Source organism: Pristiophorus japonicus, unplaced genomic scaffold (assembly GCF_044704955.1).
Source record: "Pristiophorus japonicus isolate sPriJap1 unplaced genomic scaffold, sPriJap1.hap1 HAP1_SCAFFOLD_1314, whole genome shotgun sequence".
NCBI lineage: Eukaryota > Metazoa > Chordata > Chondrichthyes > Pristiophoridae > Pristiophorus > Pristiophorus japonicus.
Window position 1 is genome coordinate 1 of NW_027250982.1, and position 24,640 is coordinate 24,640.

Genomic DNA, 24,640 nt, shown 5'->3' on the forward strand with positions numbered 1-24,640 from the left:
ACACTGTAACTGACACATTCCCCCCCCCCCACACACACTGTAACTGACACATTCCCCCCCCCCCCCCACACACTGTAACTGACACATTCCCCCCCCCCCCCCACACACTGTAACTGACACATTCCCCCCCCCCCCCCCCCCCACACACACTGTAACTGACACATTCCCCCCCCCCCCCACACACTGTAACTGACACATTCCCCCCCCCCCCCCCCACACACACTGTAACTGACACATTCCCCCCCCCCCACACACACTGTAACTGACACATTCCCCCCCCCCCACACACACTGTAACTGACACATTCCCCCCCCCCCCCCACACACACTGTAACTGACACATTCCCCCCCCCCACACACACTGTAACTGACACATTCCCCCCCCCCCCACACACACTGTAACTGACACATTCCCCCCCCCCCCCCACACACTGTAACTGACACATTCCCCCCCCCCCCCCACACACACTGTAACTGACACATTCCCCCCCCCCCCACACACTGTAACTGACACATTCCTCCCCCTCCCCCCCCCACACACTGTAACTGACACATTCCCCCCCCCCCCCCCACACACACTGTAACTGACACATTCCCCCCCCCCCCCACACACTGTAACTGACACATTCCCCCCCCCCCCACACACACTGTAACTGACACATTCCCCCCCCCCCCCCCACACACTGTAACTGACACATTCCCCCCCCCCCCCCCCACACACACTGTAACTGACACATTCCCCCCCCCCCCCACACACACTGTAACTGACACATTCCCCCTCCCCCCCCACACACTGTAACTGACACATTCCCCCCCCCCCCCACACACACTGTAACTGACACATTCCCCCCCCCCCCCACACACTGTAACTGACACATTCCCCCTCCCCCCACACACACTGTAACTGACACATTCCCCCCCCCCCCCACACACTGTAACTGACACATTCCCCCCCCCCCCCCACACACACTGTAACTGACACATTCCCCCCCCCCCCCACACACACTGTAACTGACACATTCCCCCTCCCCCACACACACTGTAACTGACACATTCCCCCCCCCCCCCACACACACTGTAACTGACACATTCCCCCCCCCCCCCACACACACTGTAACTGACACATTCCCCCCCCCCCCCCCCACACACACTGTAACTGACACATTCCCCCCCCCCCCCACACACTGTAACTGACACATTCCCCCTCCCCCCACACACACTGTAACTGACACATTCCCCCCCCCCCCCCACACACTGTAACTGACACATTCCCCCCCCCCCCCCCCCACACACTGTAACTGACACATTCCCCCCCCCCCCCCCCACACACTGTAACTGACACATTCCCCCCCCCCCCCCCCCACACACTGTAACTGACACATTCCCCCTCCCCCCACACACTGTAACTGACACATTCCCCCCCCCCCACACACACAGTAACTGACACATTCCCCCCCCTCCCCCCCACACACACTGTAACTGACACATTCCTCCCCCCCCCCCCCACACACACTGTAACTGACACATTCCCCCCCCCCCCCCACACACACTGTAACTGACACATTCCCCCTCCCCCTCCCCCCCACACACACTGTAACTGACACATTCCCCCTCCCCTCCCCCCCACACACACTGTAACTGACACATTCCCCCCCCCCCCCCCCACACACACTGTAACTGACACATTCCCCCCCCCCCCACACACACTGTAACTGACACATTCCCCCCCCCTCCCCCCACACACTGTAACTGACACATTCCCCCCCCCCCCACACACACTGTAACTGACACATTCCCCCCCCCCCCCCACACACACTGTAACTGACACATTCCCCCCCCCCCCCACACACACTGTAACTGACACATTCCCCCCCCCCCCCACACACACTGTAACTGACACATTCCCCCCCCCCCCCCCACACACTGTAACTGACACATTCCCCCCCCCCCCACACACACTGTAACTGACACATTCCCCCCCCCCCCACACACACTGTAACTGACACATTCCCCCCCCCCCCCACACACACTGTAACTGACACATTCCCCCCCCCCCCCACACACACTGTAACTGACACATTCCCCCCCCCCCCCCACACACACTGTAACTGACACATTCCCCCCCCCCCCCCACACACACACTGTAACTGACACATTCCCCCCCCCCCCCACACACACTGTAACTGACACATTCCCCCCCCCCCCCACACACACTGTAACTGACACATTCCCCCCCCCCCCCACACACACTGTAACTGACACATTCCCCCCCCCCCCCCCCCACACACACTGTAACTGACACATTCCCCCCCCCCCCCACACACACTGTAACTGACACATTCCCCCCCCCCCCCCCACACACACTGTAACTGACACATTCCCCCCCCCCCCCCACACACACTGTAACTGACACATTCCCCCCCCCCCCCCACACACACACTGTAACTGACACATTCCCCCCCCCCCCCACACACTGTAACTGACACATTCCCCCCCCCCCCACACACACTGTAACTGACACATTCCCCCCCCCCCCCCACACACTGTAACTGACACATTCCCCCCCCCCCCACACACACTGTAACTGACACATTCCCCCCCCCCCACACACACTGTAACTGACACATTCCCCCCCCCTCCCCCCACACACACTGTAACTGACACATTCCCCCCCCCCCACACACACTGTAACTGACACATTCCTCCCCCCCACACACACTGTAACTGACACATTCCCCCCCCCCCCCCACACACACTGTAACTGACACATTCCCCCCCCCCCCCACACACACTGTAACTGACACATTCCCCCCCCCCCCCCCCCCACACACACTGTAACTGACACATTCCCCCCCCCCCCCACACACACTGTAACTGACACATTCCCCCCCCCCCCCACACACACTGTAACTGACACATTCCCCCCCCCCCCCACACACACTGTAACTGACACATTCCCCCCCCCCCACACACACTGTAACTGACACATTCCCCCCCCCCCACACACACTGTAACTGACACATTCCCCCCCCCCCACACACACTGTAACTGACACATTCCCCCCCCTCCCCCCCACACACACTGTAACTGACACATTCCCCCCCCCCCCCCCCCACACACTGTAACTGACACATTCCCCCCCCCCCACACACTGTAACTGACACATTCCCCCCCCCCCCCCCACACACACACTGTAACTGACACATTCCCCCCCCCCCCCCCCCACACACACTGTAACTGACACATTCCCCCCCCCCCCCCCCACACACACTGTAACTGACACATTCCCCCCCCCCCCCCCCACACACTGTAACTGATGAACTTCCCCCTCCCCCCCACACACACACTGTAACTGACACATTCCCCCCCCCCCCCCCACACACACTGTAACTGACACATTCCCCCCCCCCCCCACACACACTGTAACTGACACATTCCCCCCCCCCCCCCCCACACACTGTAACTGACACATTCCCCCCCCCCCCCCCACACACTGTAACTGATGAACTTCCCCCTCACTCACTGTCCCGTTCTCTCCCCACTCCCAGCCCCGCTCGATCTGTGCTGTGCTGTGTGCAGTAAGGACAATGTGGCCTTCCACTGCCAGAAGTGCTGCTCGCTGCTGTGCGCAGAGTGCGACGGACTGTTCCACCGCCACCCCACGCGGGTGGGCCACCAGAGAGTGCCGTTGCCCATCATACCGCCAGCCAGGTACTGCGCTCGGGAGGGGCATGGAGAGGGCGGGGCGGGGAACTCCAGGTGGGGCGGACGGGCGACACGCCTGGGAAATGGGGCCCGGGCTTAAGAGACTGGGGCTCGGGGGCCCGGGTAAAACTGGGGGAGGGGGAGAGCTTGGGACTGAGGTGGGGTGAGGGGTGGGGGCTGGGTGGGGGTAGGAACCTGGGCCTCAGTGTGGGGAGTGCTTGGACAGTGGGCTTGGGGGTGTGTATGTGGGCTGGGGGGGGTGGGGGGCGGGAGGGGAACTGGGTGTGTGTGAGGGGGGGGGGAGTCAAGGGGACTGGGTGTGGGAGGGGGGAGGGGGACTGGGTGTGTGGAGGGGGGAAGGGGTCTGTATGGGGGGCAGTAGGAGGAGGTTGGGGTCTGGGTGTGGGAGGCAGGGAGAGGGGGTTGGGGCTTGGGGTTTGTGTGGGGGAGGGGGTTGGGGCCTGGGGTCTGTGTGGGGGGCAGGGAGAGGGGGTTGGGGCTTGGGGTTTGTGTGGGAGCAGGGGGTTGGGGCCTGGGCCTGGGGTCTGTATGGGGGGGCAGGGGCAGGGGGAGGGGATTGGGGCCTGGTGTCTGGGTGTGGGAGGCAGGGGGAGAGGGTTGGGGCCTGGGCCTGGGGTCTGAGTGGGGGCAGGAGGAGGAGGCTGGGGCCTGGGGTCTGTGTGGGGGGGCAGTGGGAGGGGGCTGGGACCTGGGGGTCTGTGTGGGGGGCAGTGGGAGGGGGCTGGGGCCTGGGGTCTGTGTGGGGGTGCAGTGGGAGGGGGCTGGGGCCTGGGTGGGGGCAGAGGGAGGGGATTGGGACCTGGTGTCTGGGTGTGGGAGGCAGGGGGAGAGGGTTGGAGCCTGGGCCTGGGGTCTGAGTGGGGGCAGGAGGAGGAGGCTGGGGCCTGGGGTCTGTGTGGGGGGGCAGTGGGAGGGGGCTGGGGCCTGGGGGTCTGTGTGGGGGGCAGTGGGAGGGGGATGGGGCCTGGGGTCTGTGTGGGGGGGCAGTGGGAGGGGGCTGGGTCCTGGGTGGGGGCAGGGGGAGGGGATTGGGACCTGGTGTCTGGGTGTGGGAGGCAGGGGGAGAGGGTTGGGGCCTGGGGTCTGTGTAGGGGGAGGGGGTTGGGGCCTGGGGTCTGTGTGGGGGGGCAGTGGGAGGGGGCTGGGACCTGGGGGTCTGTGTGGGGGGCAGTGGGAGGGGGCTGGGGCCTGGGGTCTGTGTAGGGGGAGGGGGTTGGGGCCTGGGGTCTGTGTGGGGGGGCAGTGGGAGGGGGCTGGGACCTGGGGGTCTGTGTGGGGGGCAGTGGGAGGGGGCTGGGGCCTGGGGTCTGTGTGGGGGGGCAGTGGGAGGGGGCTGGGGCCTGGGTGGGGGCAGGGGGAGGGGATTGGGACCTGGTGTCTGGGTGTGGGAGGCAGGGGGAGAGGGTTGGGGCCTGGGGTCTGTGTAGGGGGAGGGGGTTGGGGCCTGGGGTCTGGGTGTGGGAGGCAGAGGGAGAGGGTTGGGGCCTGGACCTGGGGTCTGAGTGGGGGCAGGAGGAGGGGGTTGGGACCTGGGGTCTGTGTAGGGGGAGGGGGTTGGGGCCTGGGGTCTGGGTGTGGGAGGCAGGGGGAGAGGGTTGGGGCCTGGGCCTGGGGTCTGAGTGGGGGCAGGAGGAGGGGGTTGGGGCCTGGGGTCTGTTGAACACCACTTGGAAGAAGCACTTTGAGGGTAGCATGGGCACAGAATGGACTCTGGGTGGGGGACTGAAATGTCCATCACCACGAGCAGCTGGCCCTCCTTCATCCTTCATCCTCCATCGTCGCTGGGTCACAATCCTGGAACTCCCTCCCTACCTTCACCACACGGACTGCAGCGGTTCAAGAAGGCGGCTCACCACCACCTTCTCCAGGGGCAATTAGGGATGGGCAATAAATGCCGGGTGTGGTGTCGTCCTTGCCCGCGATCCCAGGATTGAATAAACTATTGGTAATTGGAGGCCGTGTCTCTCTCCTTGCAGTGAGGGGCCGATCGGACTGCCGGCGAGCGAGACGACGCCATTGGCCGCGAGCCCATTGCAGGCGCTTCCCGTGTTGGCGGCGGAGCCAGAGGAGGCGGCCAGGAGGGCGGCCAAACCCGGCCTGGGACGCCGGAGCGTGAGCGCCGAGCAGCACGGTTACTGGCCTTCCCTGCCCAGGCCCGATCGCCGGCCCTCGGACACGACGGCCTCCGCCGCTGGCCTGCCCCGGCCGCCCTGGACCTGTGCCAGCTGCAGCCTGGACAACGGGGCCCGGGCCGTGCTGTGCGGCGGGTGCGAGCGCCCACGGGCCAGCCGGGCGCCCGGGGCGGGGGCGGCGGACGGGGGAGGGGCGGGCAGACCAGCCGCCCCTCCCCCCTCGCCCAGGGGGAGCTGGGAGTGCCGGGCCTGCACCTTCCACAACGAGCCCACCTCCGTGCTGTGCTGCGCCTGCGACAGGCCCAGGCTGGCGGGAAGGCCCAGCTTCGCCCCCGGGACGCAGCCGCCGGCCGCCATCTTGACGCCCGCTCCGACGCCGCCGGCCGCCTCTGACCAGGTGAGGACATCGGCGAGGGCCTGGGAACCGTCTGTGACAGAACCCTCCCCTGGTCCCTCCGAGCCCCCCTCCCCTCGTCCGTCCGGGCCCCTCCCCTGGTCCCTCCGAGCCCCCCTCCCCTCGTCCCTCCGAGCCCCTCCCCTGGTCCCTCCGAGCCCCCCTCCCCTCGTCACTCTGAGCCCCTCCCCTGGTCCCTCCGAGCCCCCCTCCCCTCGTCACTCTGAGCCCCTCCCCTGGTCCCTCCGAGCCCCCCTCCCCTCGTCACTCTGAGCCCCTCCCCTCGTCACTCTGAGCCCCTCCCCTGGTCCCTCCGAGCCCCTCCCCTCGTCCCTCCCACCCCCTCCCCTCGTCACTCCGAGCCCCTCCCCTCGTCCCTCCCACCCCCTCCCCTCGTCACTCCCACCCCCTCCCCTCGTCACTCCGGCCCCCCTCCCCTCGTCACTCCGACCCCCTCCCCTCGTCACTCCGACCCCCTCCCCTCGTCACTCTGAGCCCCTCCCCTCGTCACTCTGAGCCCCTCCCCTCGTCACTCTGAGCCCCTCCCCTCGTCACTCCGAGCCCCTCCCCTCGTCACTCCGAGCCCCTCCCCTCGTCACTCCGAGCCCCTCCCCTCGTCACTCCGAGCCCCTCCCCTCGTCACTCCGAGCCCCTCCCCTGGTCACTCCGAGCCCCTCCCCTGGTCCCTCCGAGCCCCCCTCCCCTCGTCCGTCCGGGCACCCTCCCCTGGTCCCTCCGAGCCCCCCTCCCCTCGTCACTCTGAGCACCTCCCCTCGTCACTCTGAGACCCTCCCCTCGTCACTCTGAGACCCTCCCCTCGTCACTCTGAGACCCTCCCCTCGTCACTCTGAGCCCCTCCCCTCGTCACTCTGAGCCCCTCCCCTCGTCACTCTGAGCCCCTCCCCTCGTCACTCGGAGCCCCTCCCCTCGTCCCTCCGAGCCCCTCCCCTCGTCCCTCCGAGCCCCTCCACTCGTCACTCCCACCCCCTCCCCTCGTCACTCTGAGCCTCTCCCCTCGTCACTCTGAGCCCCTCCCCTCGTCACTCCGAGCCCCCCTCCCCTCGTCCCTCCGGCCCCCCTCCCCTCGTCCCTCCGGCCCCCCTCCCCTCGTCACTCCGAGCCCCCCTCCCCTCGTCACTCCGAGCCCCCCTCCCCTCGTCACTCCGATCCCCTCCCCTGGTCCCTCCGAGCCCCCCTCCCCGGTCCCTCCGGGCCCGCTCCCCTCGTCCCTCCGAGCCCCCCTCCCCTCGTCACTCCGACCCCCTCCCCTGGTCCCTCCGGGCCCCCTCCCCTGGTCCCTCCGAGCCCCCCCTCCCCTGGTCCCTCCGAGCCCCTCCCCTGGTCCCTCCGAGCCCCCCCTCCCCTGGTCCCTCTGAGCCCCCTCCCCTCGTCCCTCCGGGCACCCTCCCCTCGTCACTCTGAGCCCCTCCCCTCGTCACTCTGAGCCCCCCTCCCCTCGTCCCTCCGGGCACCCCACCCCTCATCACTCTGAGCCCCTCCCCTCGTCACTCTGAGCCCCTCCCCTCGTCACTCTGAGCCCCCCTCGTCACTCTGAGCCCCTCCCCTGGTCCCTCCGAGCCCCTCCCCTCGTCACTCCGAGCCCCCCTCCCCTCGTCACTCTGAGCCCCTCCCCTCGTCACTCTGAGCCCCCCTCGTCACTCTGAGCCCCTCCCCTGGTCCCTCCGAGCCCCTCCCCTCGTCACTCCGAGCCCCTCCCCTCGTCACTCCGAGCCCCCCTCCCCTCGTCACTCCGAGCCCCCCTCCCCTCGTCACTCCGAGCCCCCCTCCCCTCGTCACTCCGAGCCCCCCTCCCCTCGTCACTCCGAGCCCCCCTCCCCTCGTCACTCCGACCCCCTCCCCTGGTCCCTCCGAGCCCACCTCCCCTGGTCCCTCCGAGCCCCCCTCCCCGGTCCCTCCGGGCCCCCTCCCCTCGTCACTCCGACCCCCTCCCCTCGTCACTCCGACCCCCTCCCCTCGTCACTCCGACCCCCTCCCCTCGTCACTCCGACCCCCTCCCCTCGTCACTCCGACCCCCTCCCCTCGTCACTCCGACCCCCTCCCCTCGTCACTCCGACCCCCTCCCCTCGTCACTCCGACCCCCTCCCCTCGTCACTCCGACCCCCTCCCCTCGTCACTCCGACCCCCTCCCCTCGTCACTCCGACCCCCTCCCCTCGTCACTCCGACCCCCTCCCCTCGTCACTCCGACCCCCTCCCCTCGTCACTCCGAGCCCCCCTCGTCACTCTGAGCACCTCCCCTCGTCACTCCGACCCCCTCCCCTCGTCACTCCGACCCCCTCCCCTCGTCACTCCGACCCCCTCCCCTGGTCCCTCCGAGCCCCCCTCCCCGGTCCCTCCGGGCCCCCTTCCCTTGTCCCTCCGAGCCCCCCGCCCTTCGTCACTCCGACCCCCTCCTCTGGTCCCTCCGAGCCCCCCTCCCCGGTCCCTCCGGGCCCCCTCCCCTCGTCCCTCCGAGCCCCCCTCCCCTCGTCACTCCGACCCCCTCCCCTGGTCCCTCCGAGCCCCCCTCCCCGGTCCCTCCGGGCCCCCTCCCCTGGTCCCTCCGAACCCTGGTCCCTCCGAGCCCCCCTCCCCTGGTCCCTCTGAGCCCCCTCCCCTCGTCCCTCCGGGCACCCTCCCCTGGTCCCTCCGAGCCCTGGTCCCTCCGAGCCCCCCTCCCCTGGTCCCTCTGAGCCCCCTCCCCTCGTCCCTACGGGCACCCTCCCCTCGTCACTCTGAGCCCCTCCCCTCGTCACTCCGAGCCCCTCCCCTCGTCACTCCGAGCCCCTCCCCTCATCCCTCCGGGCCCCTCCCCTCGTCCCTCCGAGCCCCCTTCCCCTCGTCCCTCCGAGCCCCCCTCCCCTCGTCCCTCCGAGCCCCCCTCCCCTCGTCCCTCCGAGCCCCCCTCCCCTCGTCCCTCCGAGCCCCCCTCCCCTCGTCCCTCCGAGCCCCCCTCCCCTCGTCCCTCCGAGCCCCCCTCCCCTCGTCCCTCCGAGCCCCCCTCCCCTCGTCCCTCCGAGCCCCCCTCCCCTCGTCCCTCCGAGCCCCCCTCCCCTCGTCCCTCCGAGCCCCCCTCCCCTCGTCCCTCCGAGCCCCCCTCCCCTCGTCCCTCCGGGCCCCCTCCCCTCGTCCCTCCGAGCCCCCCTCGTCACTCTGAGCCCCTCCCCTCGTCACTCTGAGCCCCTCCCCTCGTCACTCTGAGCCCCCCTCGTCACTCTGAGCCCCTCCCCTCGTCACTCTGAGCCCCTCCCCTCGTCGCTCTGAGCCCCTCCCCTCGTCGCTCTGAGCACCTCCCCTCGTCGCTCTGAGCACCTCCCCTCGTCGCTCTGAGCCCCTCCCCTCGTCGCTCTGAGCACCTCCCCTCGTCACTCCGAGCCCCCCTCCCCTCGTCACTCTGAGCCCCTCCCCTCGTCGCTCTGAGCCCCTCCCCTGGTCCCTCCGAGCCCCTCCCCTCGTCGCTCTGAGCACCTCCCCTCGTCACTCTGAGCCCCTCCCCTCGTCACTCTGAGCCCCTCCCCTTGTCACTCTGAGCCCCTCCCCTCGTCACTCTGAGCCCCTCCCCTCGTCACTCTGAGCCCCTCCCCTCGTCACTCTGAGCCCCTCCCCTCGTTACTCTGAGCCCCCCTCGTCACTCTGAGCCCCTCCCCTCGTCACTCTGAGCCCCCCTCGTCACTCTGAGCCCCTCCCCTCGTCGCTCTGAGCCCCTCCCCTCGTCGCTCTGAGCACCTCCCCTCGTCACTCTGAGCCCCTCCCCTCGTCACTCTGAGCACCTCCCCTCGTCGCTCCGAGCCCCCCTCCCCTCGTCGCTCCGAGCCCCCCTCCCCTCGTCGCTCAGAGCCCCCCTCCCCTCGTCGCTCCGAGCCCCCCTCCCCCGTCGCCCTGACCCCGTCACCCCCCCCCCACCCTTGCGTTGGGGCCTTTTTTTACCGCCTTGTGCTCGATCTGTGACCTACCATCCGTCCTATCGTGGTGTTGCGCTAATCATCTTCCCCCTTCCTCCTTTTTCCTCCATTCTGGTCTTCCCCTTCCCCTTCTCCTCTCCCCCCGCCCCCCCCCCCCCCACTCCCCTTCTCTCCTGAAGGTGTCGGGGTTCGGGGAGGGTGTGGTGGCAACAGTTTGTCGGTCCTTTCACTACCGCACCGATTAACGTACGAGCCCAGTGACTGTTAGCTGGGGGATTGGACCCCGGGGGCCTTCACTGACAAGCACACAGGCACATCCCGTTCCCAGTGAGGGCTGGGGATCAGGAGCTGCCACCCTTGCTGATCTGACTGCCTTTCCGTGGGGAGGGGGAGGTGGAGGGGGAGCCGCTGAGTCAAATCGTAGCCCTCCCCCCACGTACGGCCCACCCCCGATCGGGAGCAGCTCAGTCAGCACAGACCTGCAAGGGTGGAACCTGGGGCTCTTTGTGCTGTGAGTGGGGCTGAGTAACCCACCGAGGACGTTTTCCCCCCACCGAACCATCTGTTGAGTGGGTGGGGGGGCCGTGGGGGGGGGGGTGAGTGAGGTGGTGGGGTGGAGGAGGGAATATTTCGAGCAGCATCAGCTGCCACGGTGATGACAAGCTGAGCGCTACGTCCAAAAACCTTCCCTCATGTCTCACTAACTCTCTCCCCTCTCTGAGTCACAAGGTCGTGGGTTCACACCCCACAACCCCCCCCGAGATGTCTGCGCTCCTCTAATTCTGCCCCCCTGACCATCCCTGATTATAATCACTCCACCATCGGTGGCCGTGCCTTCTGTTGCCTGGGCCCCAAGCTCTGGAACTCCCTCCCTAAACCTCTCCGCCTCTCCACCTCTCCCTCCTTCAAGACGCTCCTTAAAACCCACCTCTGTGACCAGAGAGCCGAGCCCCCGTAATCCAGAGCCAACACTCCCCGGTGCCCGTAGTGAGGGAGTGCTGCCCTGTCGGAGGTGCCGTCTTTCGGATGAGATGACAGCAACAACAACTTGTATTTATATAGCGTCCTTAACGGAGTGAAACACCCCAAGGTGCTTCACAGGAGTGTTATGAGATAAGAATTTGACACCGAGTGGGGCAGGTGACCAAAAGCTTGGTCAAAGAGGTCGGTTTTAAGGAGCGTCTTGAAGGAGAGAGAGGTAGAGAGGTGGAGAGGTTTAGGGAGGGAGTTCCAGAGCTTGGGGCTCAGGCAACAGAAGGCACGGCCACCGATGGTGGAGCGATTATAATCAGGGATGCTCAGGGGGGCCGAATTAGAGGAGATCAGAGATCTCGGGGGGTTGTGGGGCTGGAGGAGATTACAGAGATAGGGAGGGGCGAGGGGCCATGGAGGGATTTGTAAACCAGGATGAGAATTTTGAAATCGAGGCGTTGTTTAACTGGGAGCCAATGTAGGTCAGCGAGCACAGGGGGTGATGGGTGAGCGGGACTTGGTGCGAGTTAGGACACGGGGCAGCAAGCACGGGGTGATGGGTGAGTGGGACTCGGTGCGAGTTAGGACACGGGGCAGCGAGCACAGGGGGTGATGGGTGAGCGGGACTGGGTGCGAGTTAGGACAAGGGGTCAGCGAGCACAGGGGGTGATGGGTGAGCGGGACTGGGTGTGAGTTAGGACACGGGGCAGCGAGCACGGGGTGATGGGTGAGTGGGACTCGGTGCGAGTTAGGACACGGGGCAGCGAGCACAGGGGTTGATGGGTGAGCGGGACTGGGTGCGAGTTAGGACACGGGGCAGTGAGCACAGGGGGTGATGGATGAGCGGGACTCGGTGCGAGTTAGGACACGGGGCAGTGAGCACGGGGTGATGGGTGAGCGGGACTCGGTGCGAGTTAGAACACGGGGCAGTGAGCACAGGGGGTGATGGGTGAGCGGGACTTGGTGCGAGTTAGGACACGGGGCAGCGAGCACAGGGGGTGATGGGTGAGCAGGGCTCGGTGCGAGTTAGGACACGGGGCAGCGAGCACGGGTTGATGAGTGAGAGGGACTTGGTGCGAGTTAGGACACGGGGCAACGAGCACAGGGAGTGATGAGTGAGTGGGACTTGGTGCGAGTTAGGACACGGGGCAGTGAGCACGGGGTGATGAGTGAGTGGGACTTGGTGCGAGTTAGGACACGGGGCAGCGAGCACAGGGGGTGATGGGTGAGTGGGACTCGGTGCGAGTTACGACACGGGGCAGTGAGCACAGGGGGTGATGGGTGAGTGGGACTGAGTGCGAGTTAGGACACGGGCCAGCGAGCACGGGGGGTAATGGGTGAGTGGGACTCGGTGCGAGTTAGGACACGGGGCAGTGAGCACAGGGGGTGATGGGTGAGTGGGACTGGGTGTGAGTTAGGACACGGGGCAGCGAGCACAGGGGGTGATGGGTGAGCGGGACTTGGTGCGAGTTAGGACACGGGGCAGTGAGCACAGGGGGTGATGGGTGAGCAGGACTCGGTGTGAGTTAGGACACTGGGTCAGCGAGCACAGGGGGTGATGGGTGAGTGGGACTTGGTGCGAGTTAGGACAGGGGGTGATGGGTGAGCGGGACTGGGTGCGAGTTAGGACACGGGGCACCGAGCGCGGGTTGATGAGTGAGTGGGACTTGGTGCGAGTTAGGACATGGGGCAGGGAGCACGGGGTGATGAGTGAGTGGGACTGGGTGTGAGTTAGGACACGGGGCAGCGAGCACAGGGGGTGATAGGTGAGTGGGACTCGATGTGAGTTAGGACAGGTGGCAGCGAGCACAGGGGGTGATGGGTGAGTGGGACTCGGTGTGAGTTAGGACACGGGGCAGCGAGCACAGGGGGTGATGGGTGAGTGGGACTTGGTGCGAGTTAGGACACGGGGGCGAGCACAGGGGGTGATGAGTGAGTTGGACTTGGTGCGAGTTAGGACACGGGGCAGTGAGCACAGGGGGTGATGGGTGAGTGGGACTTGGTGCGAGTTAGGACACGGGGCAGTGAGCACAGGGGGTGATGGGTGAGTGGGACTCGGTGCGAGTTAGGACACGGGGCAGTGAGCACAGTGGGTAATGGGTGAGCGGGACTTGGTGTGAGTTAGAACACGGGGCAGTGAGCACAGGGGGTGATGGGTGAGTGGGACTCGGTGCGAGTTAGGACACGGGGCAGTGAGCACAGTGGGTAATGGGTGAGCGGGACTCGGTGTGAGTTAGGACACGGGTCAGTGAGCACAGGGGGTGATGGGTGAGTGGGACTCGGTGCGAGTTAGGACACTGGGCAGTGAGCACAGGGGGTGATGGGTGAGTGGGACTCGGTGCGAGTTAGGACACGGGGCAGTGAGCACAGAGGGTGATGGGTGAGCGGGACTCGGTGCGAGTTAGGACACGGGGTCAGTGAGCACAGGGGGTAATGGGTGAGCGGGACTCGGTGTGAGTTAGGACATGGGTCAGCGAGCACAGGGGGTAATGGGTGAGCGGGACTTGGTGCGAGTTAGGACACGGGGCAGTGAGCACAGGGGGTGATGGGTGAGTGGGACTGGGTGTGAGTTAGGACACGGGGCAGCGAGCACAGGGGGTGATGGGTGAGTGGGACTCGGTGTGAGTTAGGACACGAGGCAGCGAGCACAGGGGGTGATGGGTGAGCGGGACTTGATGCGAGTTAGGACACGGGGCAGCGAGCACAGGGGGTGATGAGTGAGTGGGACTTGGTGCGAGTTAGGACACGAGGCAGTGAGCACAGGGGGTGATGGGTGAGTGGGACTCGGTGCGAGTTAGGACACGGGGCAGTGAGCACAGGGGGTGATGGGTGAGCGGGACTCGGTGCGAGTTAGGACACGGGGCAGTGAGCACAGGGGATGATGGGTGAGTGGGACACGGTGCGAGTTAGGACACGGGGCAGTGAGCACAGGGGGTGAAGGGTGAGTGGGACTCGGTGTGAGTTAGGACACGGGGCAGTGAGCACAGTGGGTAATGGGTGAGCGGGACTAGGTGTGAGTTAGAACACGGGGCAGTGAGCACAGGGGGTGATGGGTGAGTGGGACTCGGTGCGAGTTAGGACACGGGGCAGTGAGCACAGTGGGTTATGGGTGAGCGGGACTCGGTGTGAGTTAGGACACGGGTCAGTGAGCACAGGGGGTGATGGGTGAGTGGGACTCGGTGCGAGTTAGGACACTGGGCAGTGAGCACAGGGGGTGATGGGTGAGTGGGACTCGGTGCGAGTTAGGACACGGGGCAGTGAGCACAGAGGGTGATGGGTGAGCGGGACTCGGTGCGAGTTAGGACACGGGGGCAGTGAGCACAGGGGGTAATGGGTGAGCGGGACTCGGTGTGAGTTAGGACACGGGGCAGCGAGCACAGGGGGTAATGGGTGAGCGGGACTTGGTGCGAGTTAGGACACGGGGCAGTGAGCACAGGGGGTGATTGGTGAGTGGGACTCGGTGCGAGTTAGGACACGGGGCAGTGAGCACAGGGGGTGATGGGTGAGTGGGACTCGGTGCGAGTTAGGACACGGGGCAGTGAGCACAGGGGTTGATGGGTGAGTGGGACTCGGTGTGAGTTAGGACACGGGGCAGTGAGCACAGGGGGTGATGGGTGAGCGGGACTGGGTGTGAGTTAGGACATGGGTCAGCGAGCACAGGGGGTGATGGGTGAGTGGGACTCGGTGCGAGTTAGGACACTGGGCAGTGAGCACAGGGGGTGATGGGTGAGTGGGACTCGGTGCGAGTTAGGACACGGGGCAGTGAGCACAGAGGGTGATGGGTGAGCGGGACTCGGTGCGAGTTAGGACACGGGGACAGTGAGCACAGGGGGTAATGGGTGAGCGGGACTCGGTGTGAGTTAGGACATGGGTCAGCGAGCACAGGGGGTAATGGGTGAGCGGGACTTGGTGCGAGTTAGGACACGGGGCAGTGAGCACAGGGGGTGATGGGTGAGTGGGACTGGGTGTGAGTTAGGACACGGGGCAGCGAGCACAGGGGGTGATGGGTGAGTGGGACTCGGTGTGAGTTAGGACACGAGGCAGCGAGCACAGGGGGTGATGGGTGAGCGGGACTTGATGCGAGTTAGGACACGGGGCAGCGAGCACAGGGGGTGATGAGTGAGTGGGACTTGGTGCGAGTTAGGACACGAGGCAGTGAGCACAGGGGGTGATGGGTGAGTGGGACTCGGTGCGAGTTAGGACACGGGGCAGTGAGCACAGGGGGTGATGGGTGAGCGGGACTCGGTGCGAGTTAGGACACGGGGCAGTGAGCACAGGGGATGATGGGTGAGTGGGACACGGTGCGAGTTAGGACACGGGGCAGTGAGCACAGGGGGTGAAGGGTGAGTGGGACTCGGTGTGAGTTAGGACACGGGGCAGTGAGCACAGTGGGTAATGGGTGAGCGGGACTAGGTGTGAGTTAGAACACGGGGCAGTGAGCACAGGGGGTGATGGGTGAGTGGGACTCGGTGCGAGTTAGGACACGGGGCAGTGAGCACAGTGGGTTATGGGTGAGCGGGACTCGGTGTGAGTTAGGACACGGGTCAGTGAGCACAGGGGGTGATGGGTGAGTGGGACTCGGTGCGAGTTAGGACACTGGGCAGTGAGCACAGGGGGTGATGGGTGAGTGGGACTCGGTGCGAGTTAGGACACGGGGCAGTGAGCACAGAGGGTGATGGGTGAGCGGGACTCGGTGCGAGTTAGGACACGGGGGCAGTGAGCACAGGGGGTAATGGGTGAGCGGGACTCGGTGTGAGTTAGGACACGGGGCAGCGAGCACAGGGGGTAATGGGTGAGCGGGACTTGGTGCGAGTTAGGACACGGGGCAGTGAGCACAGGGGGTGATTGGTGAGTGGGACTCGGTGCGAGTTAGGACACGGGGCAGTGAGCACAGGGGGTGATGGGTGAGCGGGACTCGGTGTGAGTTAGGACATGGGTCAGCGAGCACAGGGGGTGATGGGTGAGCGGGACTCGGTGTGAGTTAGGACACGGGGCAGTGAGCACAGGGGGTGATGGGTGAGTGGGACTCGGTGCGAGTTAGGACATGGGTCAGCGAGCACAGGGGGTGATGGGTGAGCGGGACTCGGTGTGAGTTAGGACACGGGGCAGTGAGCACAGGGGGTGATGGGTGAGCGGGACTCGGTGCGAGTTAGGACATGGGTCAGCGAGCACAGGGGGTGATGGGTGAGCGGGACTCGGTGTGAGTTAGGACATGGGTCAGCGAGCACAGGGGGTGATGGGTGAGCGGGACTCGGTGTGAGTTAGGACACTGGGCAGTGAGCACAGGGGATGATGGGTGAGCGGGACTGGGTGTGAGTTAGGACACGGGGCAGTGAGCTCAGGGGGTGATGGGTGAGTGGGACTCGGTGCGAGTTAGGACACGGGGCAGTGAGCACAGGGGTTGATGGGTGAGTGGGACTCGGTGTGAGTTAGGACACGGGGCAGTGAGCACAGGGGGTGATGGGTGAGCGGGACTGGGTGTGAGTTAGGACATGGGTCAGCGAGCACAGGGGGTGATGGGTGAGTGGGACTCGGTGCGAGTTCGGACACGGGGCAGTGAGCACAGGGGGTGATGGGTGAGTGGGACTCGGTGCGAGTTAGGACACGGGGCAGTGAGCACAGGGGGTGATGGGTGAGTGGGACTTGGTGCGAGTTAGGACACGGGGCAGTGAGCACAGGGGATGATGGGTGAGTGGGACTCGGTGCGAGTTAGGACACGGGGCAGTGAGCACAGGGGATGATGGGTGAGTGGGACTCGGTGCGAGTTAGGACACGGGCAGCCGAGTTTTGGACGCGAAAGCTTTTGTGAGTGTTCATAACAGATCTCGGCTCCACTATTTCGTAGAAGTGCAGATGGGAGATCTCCACTTTGCCCAATATTTATCCTCATAACAACAAAATAGCTGCTACTTTTCCTGCATTACAACAGTGATTACACTTGGAAAAAAAAATGAATGTTTGGTTGTGAAGTGGTTGGGGCTGCCCCAAGGTGGTGAAAGATGCTATATAAATGCAAGTCTTGTCTCTCTCTGACTCTCCCCACCTCACCAAACAATTTGACAGATGGAGTATAATGTGGGAAAATGTGAGGTTATCCACTTTGGCAGCAAAAATAAAAAAGCAAATGATAATTTAAATGGGAAGTGATTACAACATGCTGCAGTACAGAGGGACCTGGGGGTTACTTGTGCATGAAACACAAAAAGTTAGTATGCAGGTACAGCAAGTGATCAGGAAGGCCAATGGAATGTTGGCCTTTATTGCAAGGGGGATGGAGTATAAAAGCAGGGAAGTCTTGCTACAGTTATACAGGGTATTGGTGAGGCCACACCTGGAGCACTGCGTACAGTTTTGGTCTCTGTATTTAAGGAAGGATATACTTACATTGGAGGCTGTTCCGAGAAGGTTCACTGGGTTGATTCTGGGGGTTGTCTTATGAGGAAAGGTTGAGTAGGTTGGGCTTCTACTCATTGGTGTTTAGAAGAATGAGAGGTGATCTTATTGAAACTTAAAATTCTGAGGGGGCTCGACAAGGTGGATGCAGAGAGGATGTTTCCCCTCGTGGGGGAGACTAGAACTAGGGGATATAGTCTCAGAATAAGGGGCCGCCCATGAGATGAGGAGGAATCCCTTCTCTCAGAGGGTTGTAAATCTGTGGGATTCTCTGCCCCAGAGAGCTGTGGAGGCTGGGTCATTGAATATATTCAAGGTGGAGATAGACAGATTTTTGAGCGATAAGGGAGTGAAGGGTTATGGGGAGCGGGTGGGGAAGTGGAGCTGAGTCCATGATCGGATCAGCCATGATCTTATTGAATGGCGGAGCAGGCTCGAGGGGCCGAATGGCCGACTCCTGCTCCTGTTTCTGATGTTTCTTGTGTCCTTTACGCAGGTCGCTGGCTGGGAGTGCCAGCACTGCACGTTCCGCAATCGCGGCCTGGGCCGGATCTGCGAGGTGTGCGACCGAACCAGCGCCCACGGGCCCGAGGCCGACCCCCACCCCAAGATCCTGAAGCTGGAGGAGAGGCCGCAGCCGCCGGGGGAGGGGGCTGGTGGGCCGGGGGGTGCGGCGGCCGGAGGAGGAGGAGCTACCGCCGCCGCGGGCCGCGCGGCCGAGCTGGCCAGGCAGGAGGACATGCGCGCAGCCGGACTGCGCCTCGTGCACATGATCCGCGTGAGTAGGCCGCCATCTTGAATCGCGCTCGCTCGGAACGCCCGCGGCAACACCCCCTTGGCTCTGCTCCCCTTGGTTTTGTGGCTTCAGCGGACTTTGCATCAGTCGTCACGGTGGAAGACACTAAAAGCGTTCCCAATAATTGATCATCAAAGGGGTATTGGAAAGGGGGGAACTTAAAGCAGTCACTATCCCTGGAGATAAAGCACTCGGCAAATTAATGGGACTAATGCATAGTACAGCAAGTGATCAGGAAGGCCAATGGAATCTTGGCCTTTATTGCAAAGGGGATGGAGTATAAAAGCAGCGAGGTCTTGCTCCAGTTATACAGGGTATGGGTGAGGCCACACCTGGAGTACTGCGTGCAGTTTTGGTTTCCATATTGCCGAAAGGATATACTTGCTTTGGAGGCAGTTCACAGAAGGTTCACTCGGTTGATTCCGGGGATGAGGGGGTTGACTTATGAGGAAAGGTTGAGTAGGTTGGGCCTCGACTCATTGGAGTTCAGAAGAATGAGAGGTGATCTTATCGAAACGTATAAGATTATGAGGTGGATGCAGAGAGAGGATGTTTCCATTTAAAACAGAGAATTTCTTCTCTTGAGGGTTGTAAATCTGCCTCAGAGAGCTGTGGAAGCTGGGACATTGAATAAATTTAAGACAGAGATAGACAGTTTCTTAAACGATAAAGGGAGAAGGGGTTATGGGGAGCGGGCGGGGAAGTGGACCTGAGTCCATGATCGGATCAGCCATGATCGTATCAGCAGGCTCGAGGGGCCGTATGGCCTGCTCCTGCTCCTATTTCATGTTCTTATGTAATGGTGGGCAAGTCCCCTGGACCTGATGGCCTGCATCCGAGGGTCTTAAGAGAAGTGGCTGCAGAGATAGTGGATGCACTGGTTGTAATCTACCAAAATTCCCTGGATTCTGGAGAGGTCCCAACGGATTGGAAAACCGCAAAAGTAACATCCTTATTTAAGAAAGGAGAGAGACAGAAACTTATAGAGTAGTTAGCCTAACATCTGTTGGGAAAATGCTGGAGTCCATTATTAAGGAAGCAGTAGCTGGACATTTAGAAAATCATTATACAATCAAGCAGAGTCAGCATGGTTTTATAAAAGCGAAATCATATTTGTCAAATTAGCTGGAGTTCTTTGAGGATGTAATGAACAGGGTGGATAAGGGGGAACCAGTGGATGTGGTGTATTTGGATTTCCCGAAGGCATTCGATAAGGTGCCACATAAAAGGTTACTGCACAAGACAAAAGTTCATGGGGTTGGGGGTAATATATTAGCATGGATAGAGGATTGGCTAACTAACAGAAAACAGTAACTAGTGGGGTGCCACAGGGATCAGTGCTGGGGCCCCAACTATTTACAATCTATATTAATGACTTGGATGAAGGGACCGAGTGTAATGTAGCCAAGTTTGCTGATGATACAAAGATGGGTGGGAAAGCAAGTTGTGAGGAGGACACAAAAAATCTGCAAAGGGATAGAGACAGGCTCAGTGAGTGGGCAAAAATTTGGCAGATGGACTATAATAATGTGGGAAAATGTGAGGTTATCCACTTTGGTAGGAAAAATAAAAAAGCAAATTATAATTTAAATGGGGAGAGGTTACAAAGTGCTGCAGTACAGAGGGACCTGGGGGTCCTTGTACATGAAACACAAAAGGTTAGTATGCAGGTACAGCAAGTGATCAGGAAGGCCAATGGAATCTTGGCCTTTATTGCAAGGGGGATAGAGTATAAAAGCAGGGAAGTCCTGCTGCAACTCAGAAGAATGAGAGGTGATCTTATCAAAACGTATAAGATTATGAGGGGGCTTGACAAGGTGGATGCAGAGAGGATGTTTCCACTGATGGGGGAGACGAGAACTAGGGGGCATGGTCTTAGAATAAAGGGCCGCCCATTTAAAACTGAGCTGAGGAGGAATTTCTTCTCTCGGAGGGTTGTAAATCTGTGGAATTCTCTGCCCCAGAGAGCTGTGGAAACTGGAATAAATTTCAGATAGAAATAGACAGTTTCTTAAACATTCAGGGAATAAGGGGTTATGGGGAGCGGGCGGGGAAGTGGAGCTGAGTCCATGATCGGATCAGCCATGATCTTCTTAAATGGTGGAGCAGGCTCGAGGGGCCGAATGGCCGGCTCCTGCTCCTGTTTCTGATGTTCTTGTGTCACTGTACAGGGTATTGGTGAGGCCACACCTGGAGTACTGCGTACAGTTTTGGTCTCCGTATTTAAGGAAGGATATACTTGCATTGGAGGCTGTTCAGAGAAGGTTCACTCGGTTGATTCCTGGGATGAGGGGGTTGTCTTATGAGGAAAGGTTGAGCAGGTTGGGCCTATACTCATTGGAGTTTAGAAGAATGAGAGGTGATCTTATCGAAACATATAAGATTCTGAGGGGGCTGGACAGGGTGGATGCAGAGAGGATGTTTCCCCTCGTGGGGGAATCTAGAACTAGGGGGCATAGTCTCAGAATAAGGGGCCTCCCATTTAAAACTGAGCTGAGGAGGAATTTCTTCTCTCAGAGGGTTGTAAATCTGTGGAATTCTCTGCCCCAGAGAGCTGTGGTTAGTCTGGCTGGGCAGTAATTACTCGGTCTATCCCGTTCTTCCATTTAAAGCAGCCTTCCCGTCGTGTGTGTGTGTTTCTCCACTACAGCTGGGCGAGGAGAAGCACGTGGCCCCGGAGGAGGTGTCCTGCGCCCTGCGGTGCTCGGGAAAGGACGACCCCCTGCAGTGGCTGCAGGCCGAGCTGCCCCAGGTGCTGGAGACCATAGCCGAGCTCGCCTCACAGCAGGGGGAGGCGGCGGCCGAGAACCAGGTGGGGTCCCTGACCTGCGAGGAGGCCCGGCAGGCCTGGCTGGCCAGCGGAGGCCACTTCGAGGAGGCCGTGCAGGAGTGCGTGCGCGTGCGGGCCAAGAAGGTGAGGGGGGGGGGGGGCGCTTCGGTCAGGGGAGGGGCTCAGGGGGATGTGGGGGTGGGAGGGGGGGGCGTGGAGAGAGAGGGTGTGTGGTGGGGGAGGAAGGGATAGGGTCTGGGGGTGGAGGGGGAGGGATAGGGTCTGGGGGGGGAGGGCTCGGGTCTGGGGCTGGAGGGGAGGAGGGATGGGGGGGAGGGATGGAGTCTGGGGGTTGAGGGGGAGGGATAGGGTCTGGGGGTTGAGGGGGAGGAATAGGGTCTGGGGGTGGAGGGGGAGGGATAGGGTCTGGGGGGGGAGGGCTCGGGTCTGGGGCTGGAGGGGAGGAGGGATGGGGGGGAGGGATGGAGTCTGGGGGTTGAGGGGGAGGGATAGGGTCTGGGGGTGGAGGGGGGAGGGATAGGGTCTGGGGCTAGAGGGGAGGAGGGATGGGGGTGGAGGGGGGAGGGATGGGGTCTGGGGCTGGAGGGGAGGGATAGGGTCTGGGGGTGGAGGGAGATGGGATGGGGTCTGGGAGTGGAGGGGGAAGGGTTATGGTCTGGGGGTGGAGGGGTCGGGGATGGAGGGGGGAGGGGTGGGGTCTGGGTATGGAGGGGAGGGATGGGTCTGCGGGTGGAGGGGGAAGGGATGTGGTCTGGGGGTGGAGGGGGAAGGGAGATAGGGTCTGGGGGTGGAGGGGGAAGGGTTGGGGTCTGGGGTTGGAGGGGGAAGGGTTGGGGTCTGGGGGTGGAGGGGGAAGGGTTGGGGTCTGGGGGTGGAGGGGGAGGGATTGGGTCTGGGGGTGGAGGGGGGAGGGATTGGGTCTGGGGGGGGGAGGGATGGGGGCCTGGGGATGGAGGGGGGAGGAATTGGGTCTGGGGGTGGAGGGGGGAGGGATAGGGTCTGGGGTGGAGGGGGAGGAATTGGGTCTGGGGGTGGAGGGGGGAGGGATTGGGTGTGGGGGTGGAGGGGGGAGAGATTGGATGTGGAGGGGGGAGGTCTGGGGTGGAGGGGGGAGGTCTGGGGGTGGAGGGGGAAGGGTTGGGGTCTGGGGGTGGAGGGGGAAGGGTTGGGGTCTGGGGTGGAGGGGGAAGGGTTGGGGTCTGGGGGTGGAGGGGGAAGGGTTGGGGTCTGGGGGTGGAGGGGGAAGGGTTGGGGTCTGGGGATGGAGGGTGGAGGGATTGGGTGTGGGGGTGGGAGGGGAGAGGGGTGGAGGGGGGAGGGATGGGGGATGTGGCTGGAGGGGGCAGGAAGGGGATCGGAGGGGGAGGGTGCGGTTACATGAGGAGGGGTGTGGAACGAAGGGAAGGGGGGTTTGGGGAGGATTGACGACCCATGGTCTGGGGAGGAGGAGAGCTCCTCGAGAGCGCGGTAACGCACCGTGCCGTGACCCTGTCTCCCCTTGTGCCTCAGTTTCGGAGATCCGAGCGATGGGCTTTGCCAACAGGTACCAGGTGCTCCAGGCTCTCTACATGAACGGCGGGAACGTGGACAAGGCCATCATCGACTTGCAGCGCCACCAACTGGAGCCGTTCCACGCTCAGATATGGCAGGAGGATGAGGCGCCCATTCAGCTGGGCCAGGCCGACAAGCAGGTTAGCGGGTTTGGGCTGCACGCGGCAATTCTCCCCCAACTACACCAACCATCATAGTTGGCCAATCTCCTTCAATTCTCCTACCATCATAGATGGCCAATTGCACTTAATTCCCCAACCATCATAGTTGGCCAGCAGCCTCAACTCCCCAATCATCATAGTTGGCCATTCACCCGTAACTCCCGAAACATCATAGTTGGCCAATTGCCCTTAACTCTCCAACCATCATAGTTGGCCAGCGGCCTCAACTCCGCAACCATCAAGTTGGCCATTCACCCTTAGCTCCGCTAACATCATAGTTGGCCAATTGCCCTTAACTCCCCAACCATCATAGTTGGCCAGCAACCTCAACTCCCCAACCATCAAGTTGGCCATTCACCCTTAGCTCCGCAAACATCACAGTTGGCCAATTGCCCTTAACTCCCCAACATCATAGTTGGCCAGCAGCCTCAACTCCCCTACCATTATAGTTGCCCATCTCCTTCAATTCTCCTACCATAATAGTTGGTCATTCGCCCTTAACTCCCCAAACATCATTGTTGGCCAATTGCCCTGAACTCCCCAAACATCATAGTTGGCCAATTGCCCCTCAACTTCCTAACCGTGATAGTTGGCCAGTCTCCCTTAACTTCCAGCCGCCACAATTGGCCAACACCCTGAACACACTACCACCATAGTTCATCAACACCTTCAACTCGGTAAGCACAATAGCTGGCCAGCATTCGAACCGACCGAACCACCACAGTTGGCCACCACCCTCCACTCCCCACCATCATAGTTGGCCACCACACTTTGGGACGATTGCCTGTTAATGGGAGCTTTGGAACTCTCTGTTTCTTAATGGGGACTGATTCATCTTTCTGTCTGTTACTGTGGACTGGAATAAACTGATAGGTAATGGGGCCCTTGGAGGCATATAGCTGCTCCCCCCCTCCCCCACCCTCCCCCTCCCCCACCCCACTCTCCCCCCCCACCCACCCCCACCCTCCCCCTCCCCCCCCCGTCCCCACCCCGCTCTCCCCCCGACTCCACCCACTCCCCCTCCCCCGACCCCACCCACTCTCCCCCCAACTCTGCTCTCCCTCCCACCCTCGCACTCTTCACCCCCCCCCCAACTCCGCTCTCTTCCCCCCACCCCCACCCTCCCCCTCCCCCCCGACCCCACCCACTCTCCCCCAACTCTGCTCTCCCTCCCACCCTCGCACTCTTCACCCCCCCCCCAACTCCACTCTCCCCCCCCCCCCCACTCCGCTCTCTCCCCCCCCCCCCCAACTCCACTCTCCCCCCCCCCCCCCACTCCGCTCTCTCCCCCCCCCCCCCCCCCCGACCCTCTCCCCCCCCACCCCGCTCTCTTTCTCTTCCCCCACCCCCTGCTTCTCTCAGAGGGTTGTAAATCTGTGGAATTCTCTGCCCCAGAGAGCTGTGGAGGCTGGGTCATTGAATATATTTAAGGTGGAGATAGACAGATTTTTGAGCGATAAGGGAGTGAAGGGTTATGGGGAGCGGGCGGGGAAGTGGAGCTGAGTCCGTGATCAGATCAGCCATGATCGTATTGAATGGGGAGCAGGCTCGAGGGGCCGAATGGCCGACTCCTGCTCCTATTTCTGATGTTTCCCTCTCTCAGTAACGCCCTCTCTCTCTCTCTCTCTCCCTACCCCAGAGGGTGCTGCGTCAGATTCTGGCCACCTATAACCTGCCGAGCTGGGGGCGTGCCGAGATTGTGCTGAGCCTGATGCAGGAGGGCATCGAGCACTGCGAGATCCACGACGTGGTGGAGGCGGTGAAGGAATCTCAGGACAAGGAGTTCATCAAACGCATGCTGTCCCTGACTTGCCTGGTCTGCCTC

At 62.7% G+C, this 24,640-nt stretch overlaps 1 protein-coding gene across 1 annotated transcript in view; it reads left to right on the plus strand.

Annotated features, from left to right (window-relative positions):
- Positions 1-3,547: 3,547 nt before the first annotated feature.
- Positions 3,548-24,640, plus strand: part of LOC139242386 (E3 ubiquitin-protein ligase RNF31-like) — a gene marked incomplete at its 5' end in the record, with an annotated part of 72,086 nt that continues 50,993 nt past the window's right edge. The window contains 6 exons of the mRNA XM_070870332.1: positions 3,548-3,710; positions 5,702-6,254; positions 18,013-18,294; positions 20,963-21,231; positions 22,617-22,794; positions 24,455-24,639. Coding sequence (XP_070726433.1) covers positions 3,548-3,710; positions 5,702-6,254; positions 18,013-18,294; positions 20,963-21,231; positions 22,617-22,794; positions 24,455-24,639 — 1,630 coding nt within the window. The remainder of the gene's footprint in view (positions 3,711-5,701; positions 6,255-18,012; positions 18,295-20,962; positions 21,232-22,616; positions 22,795-24,454; position 24,640) is intronic.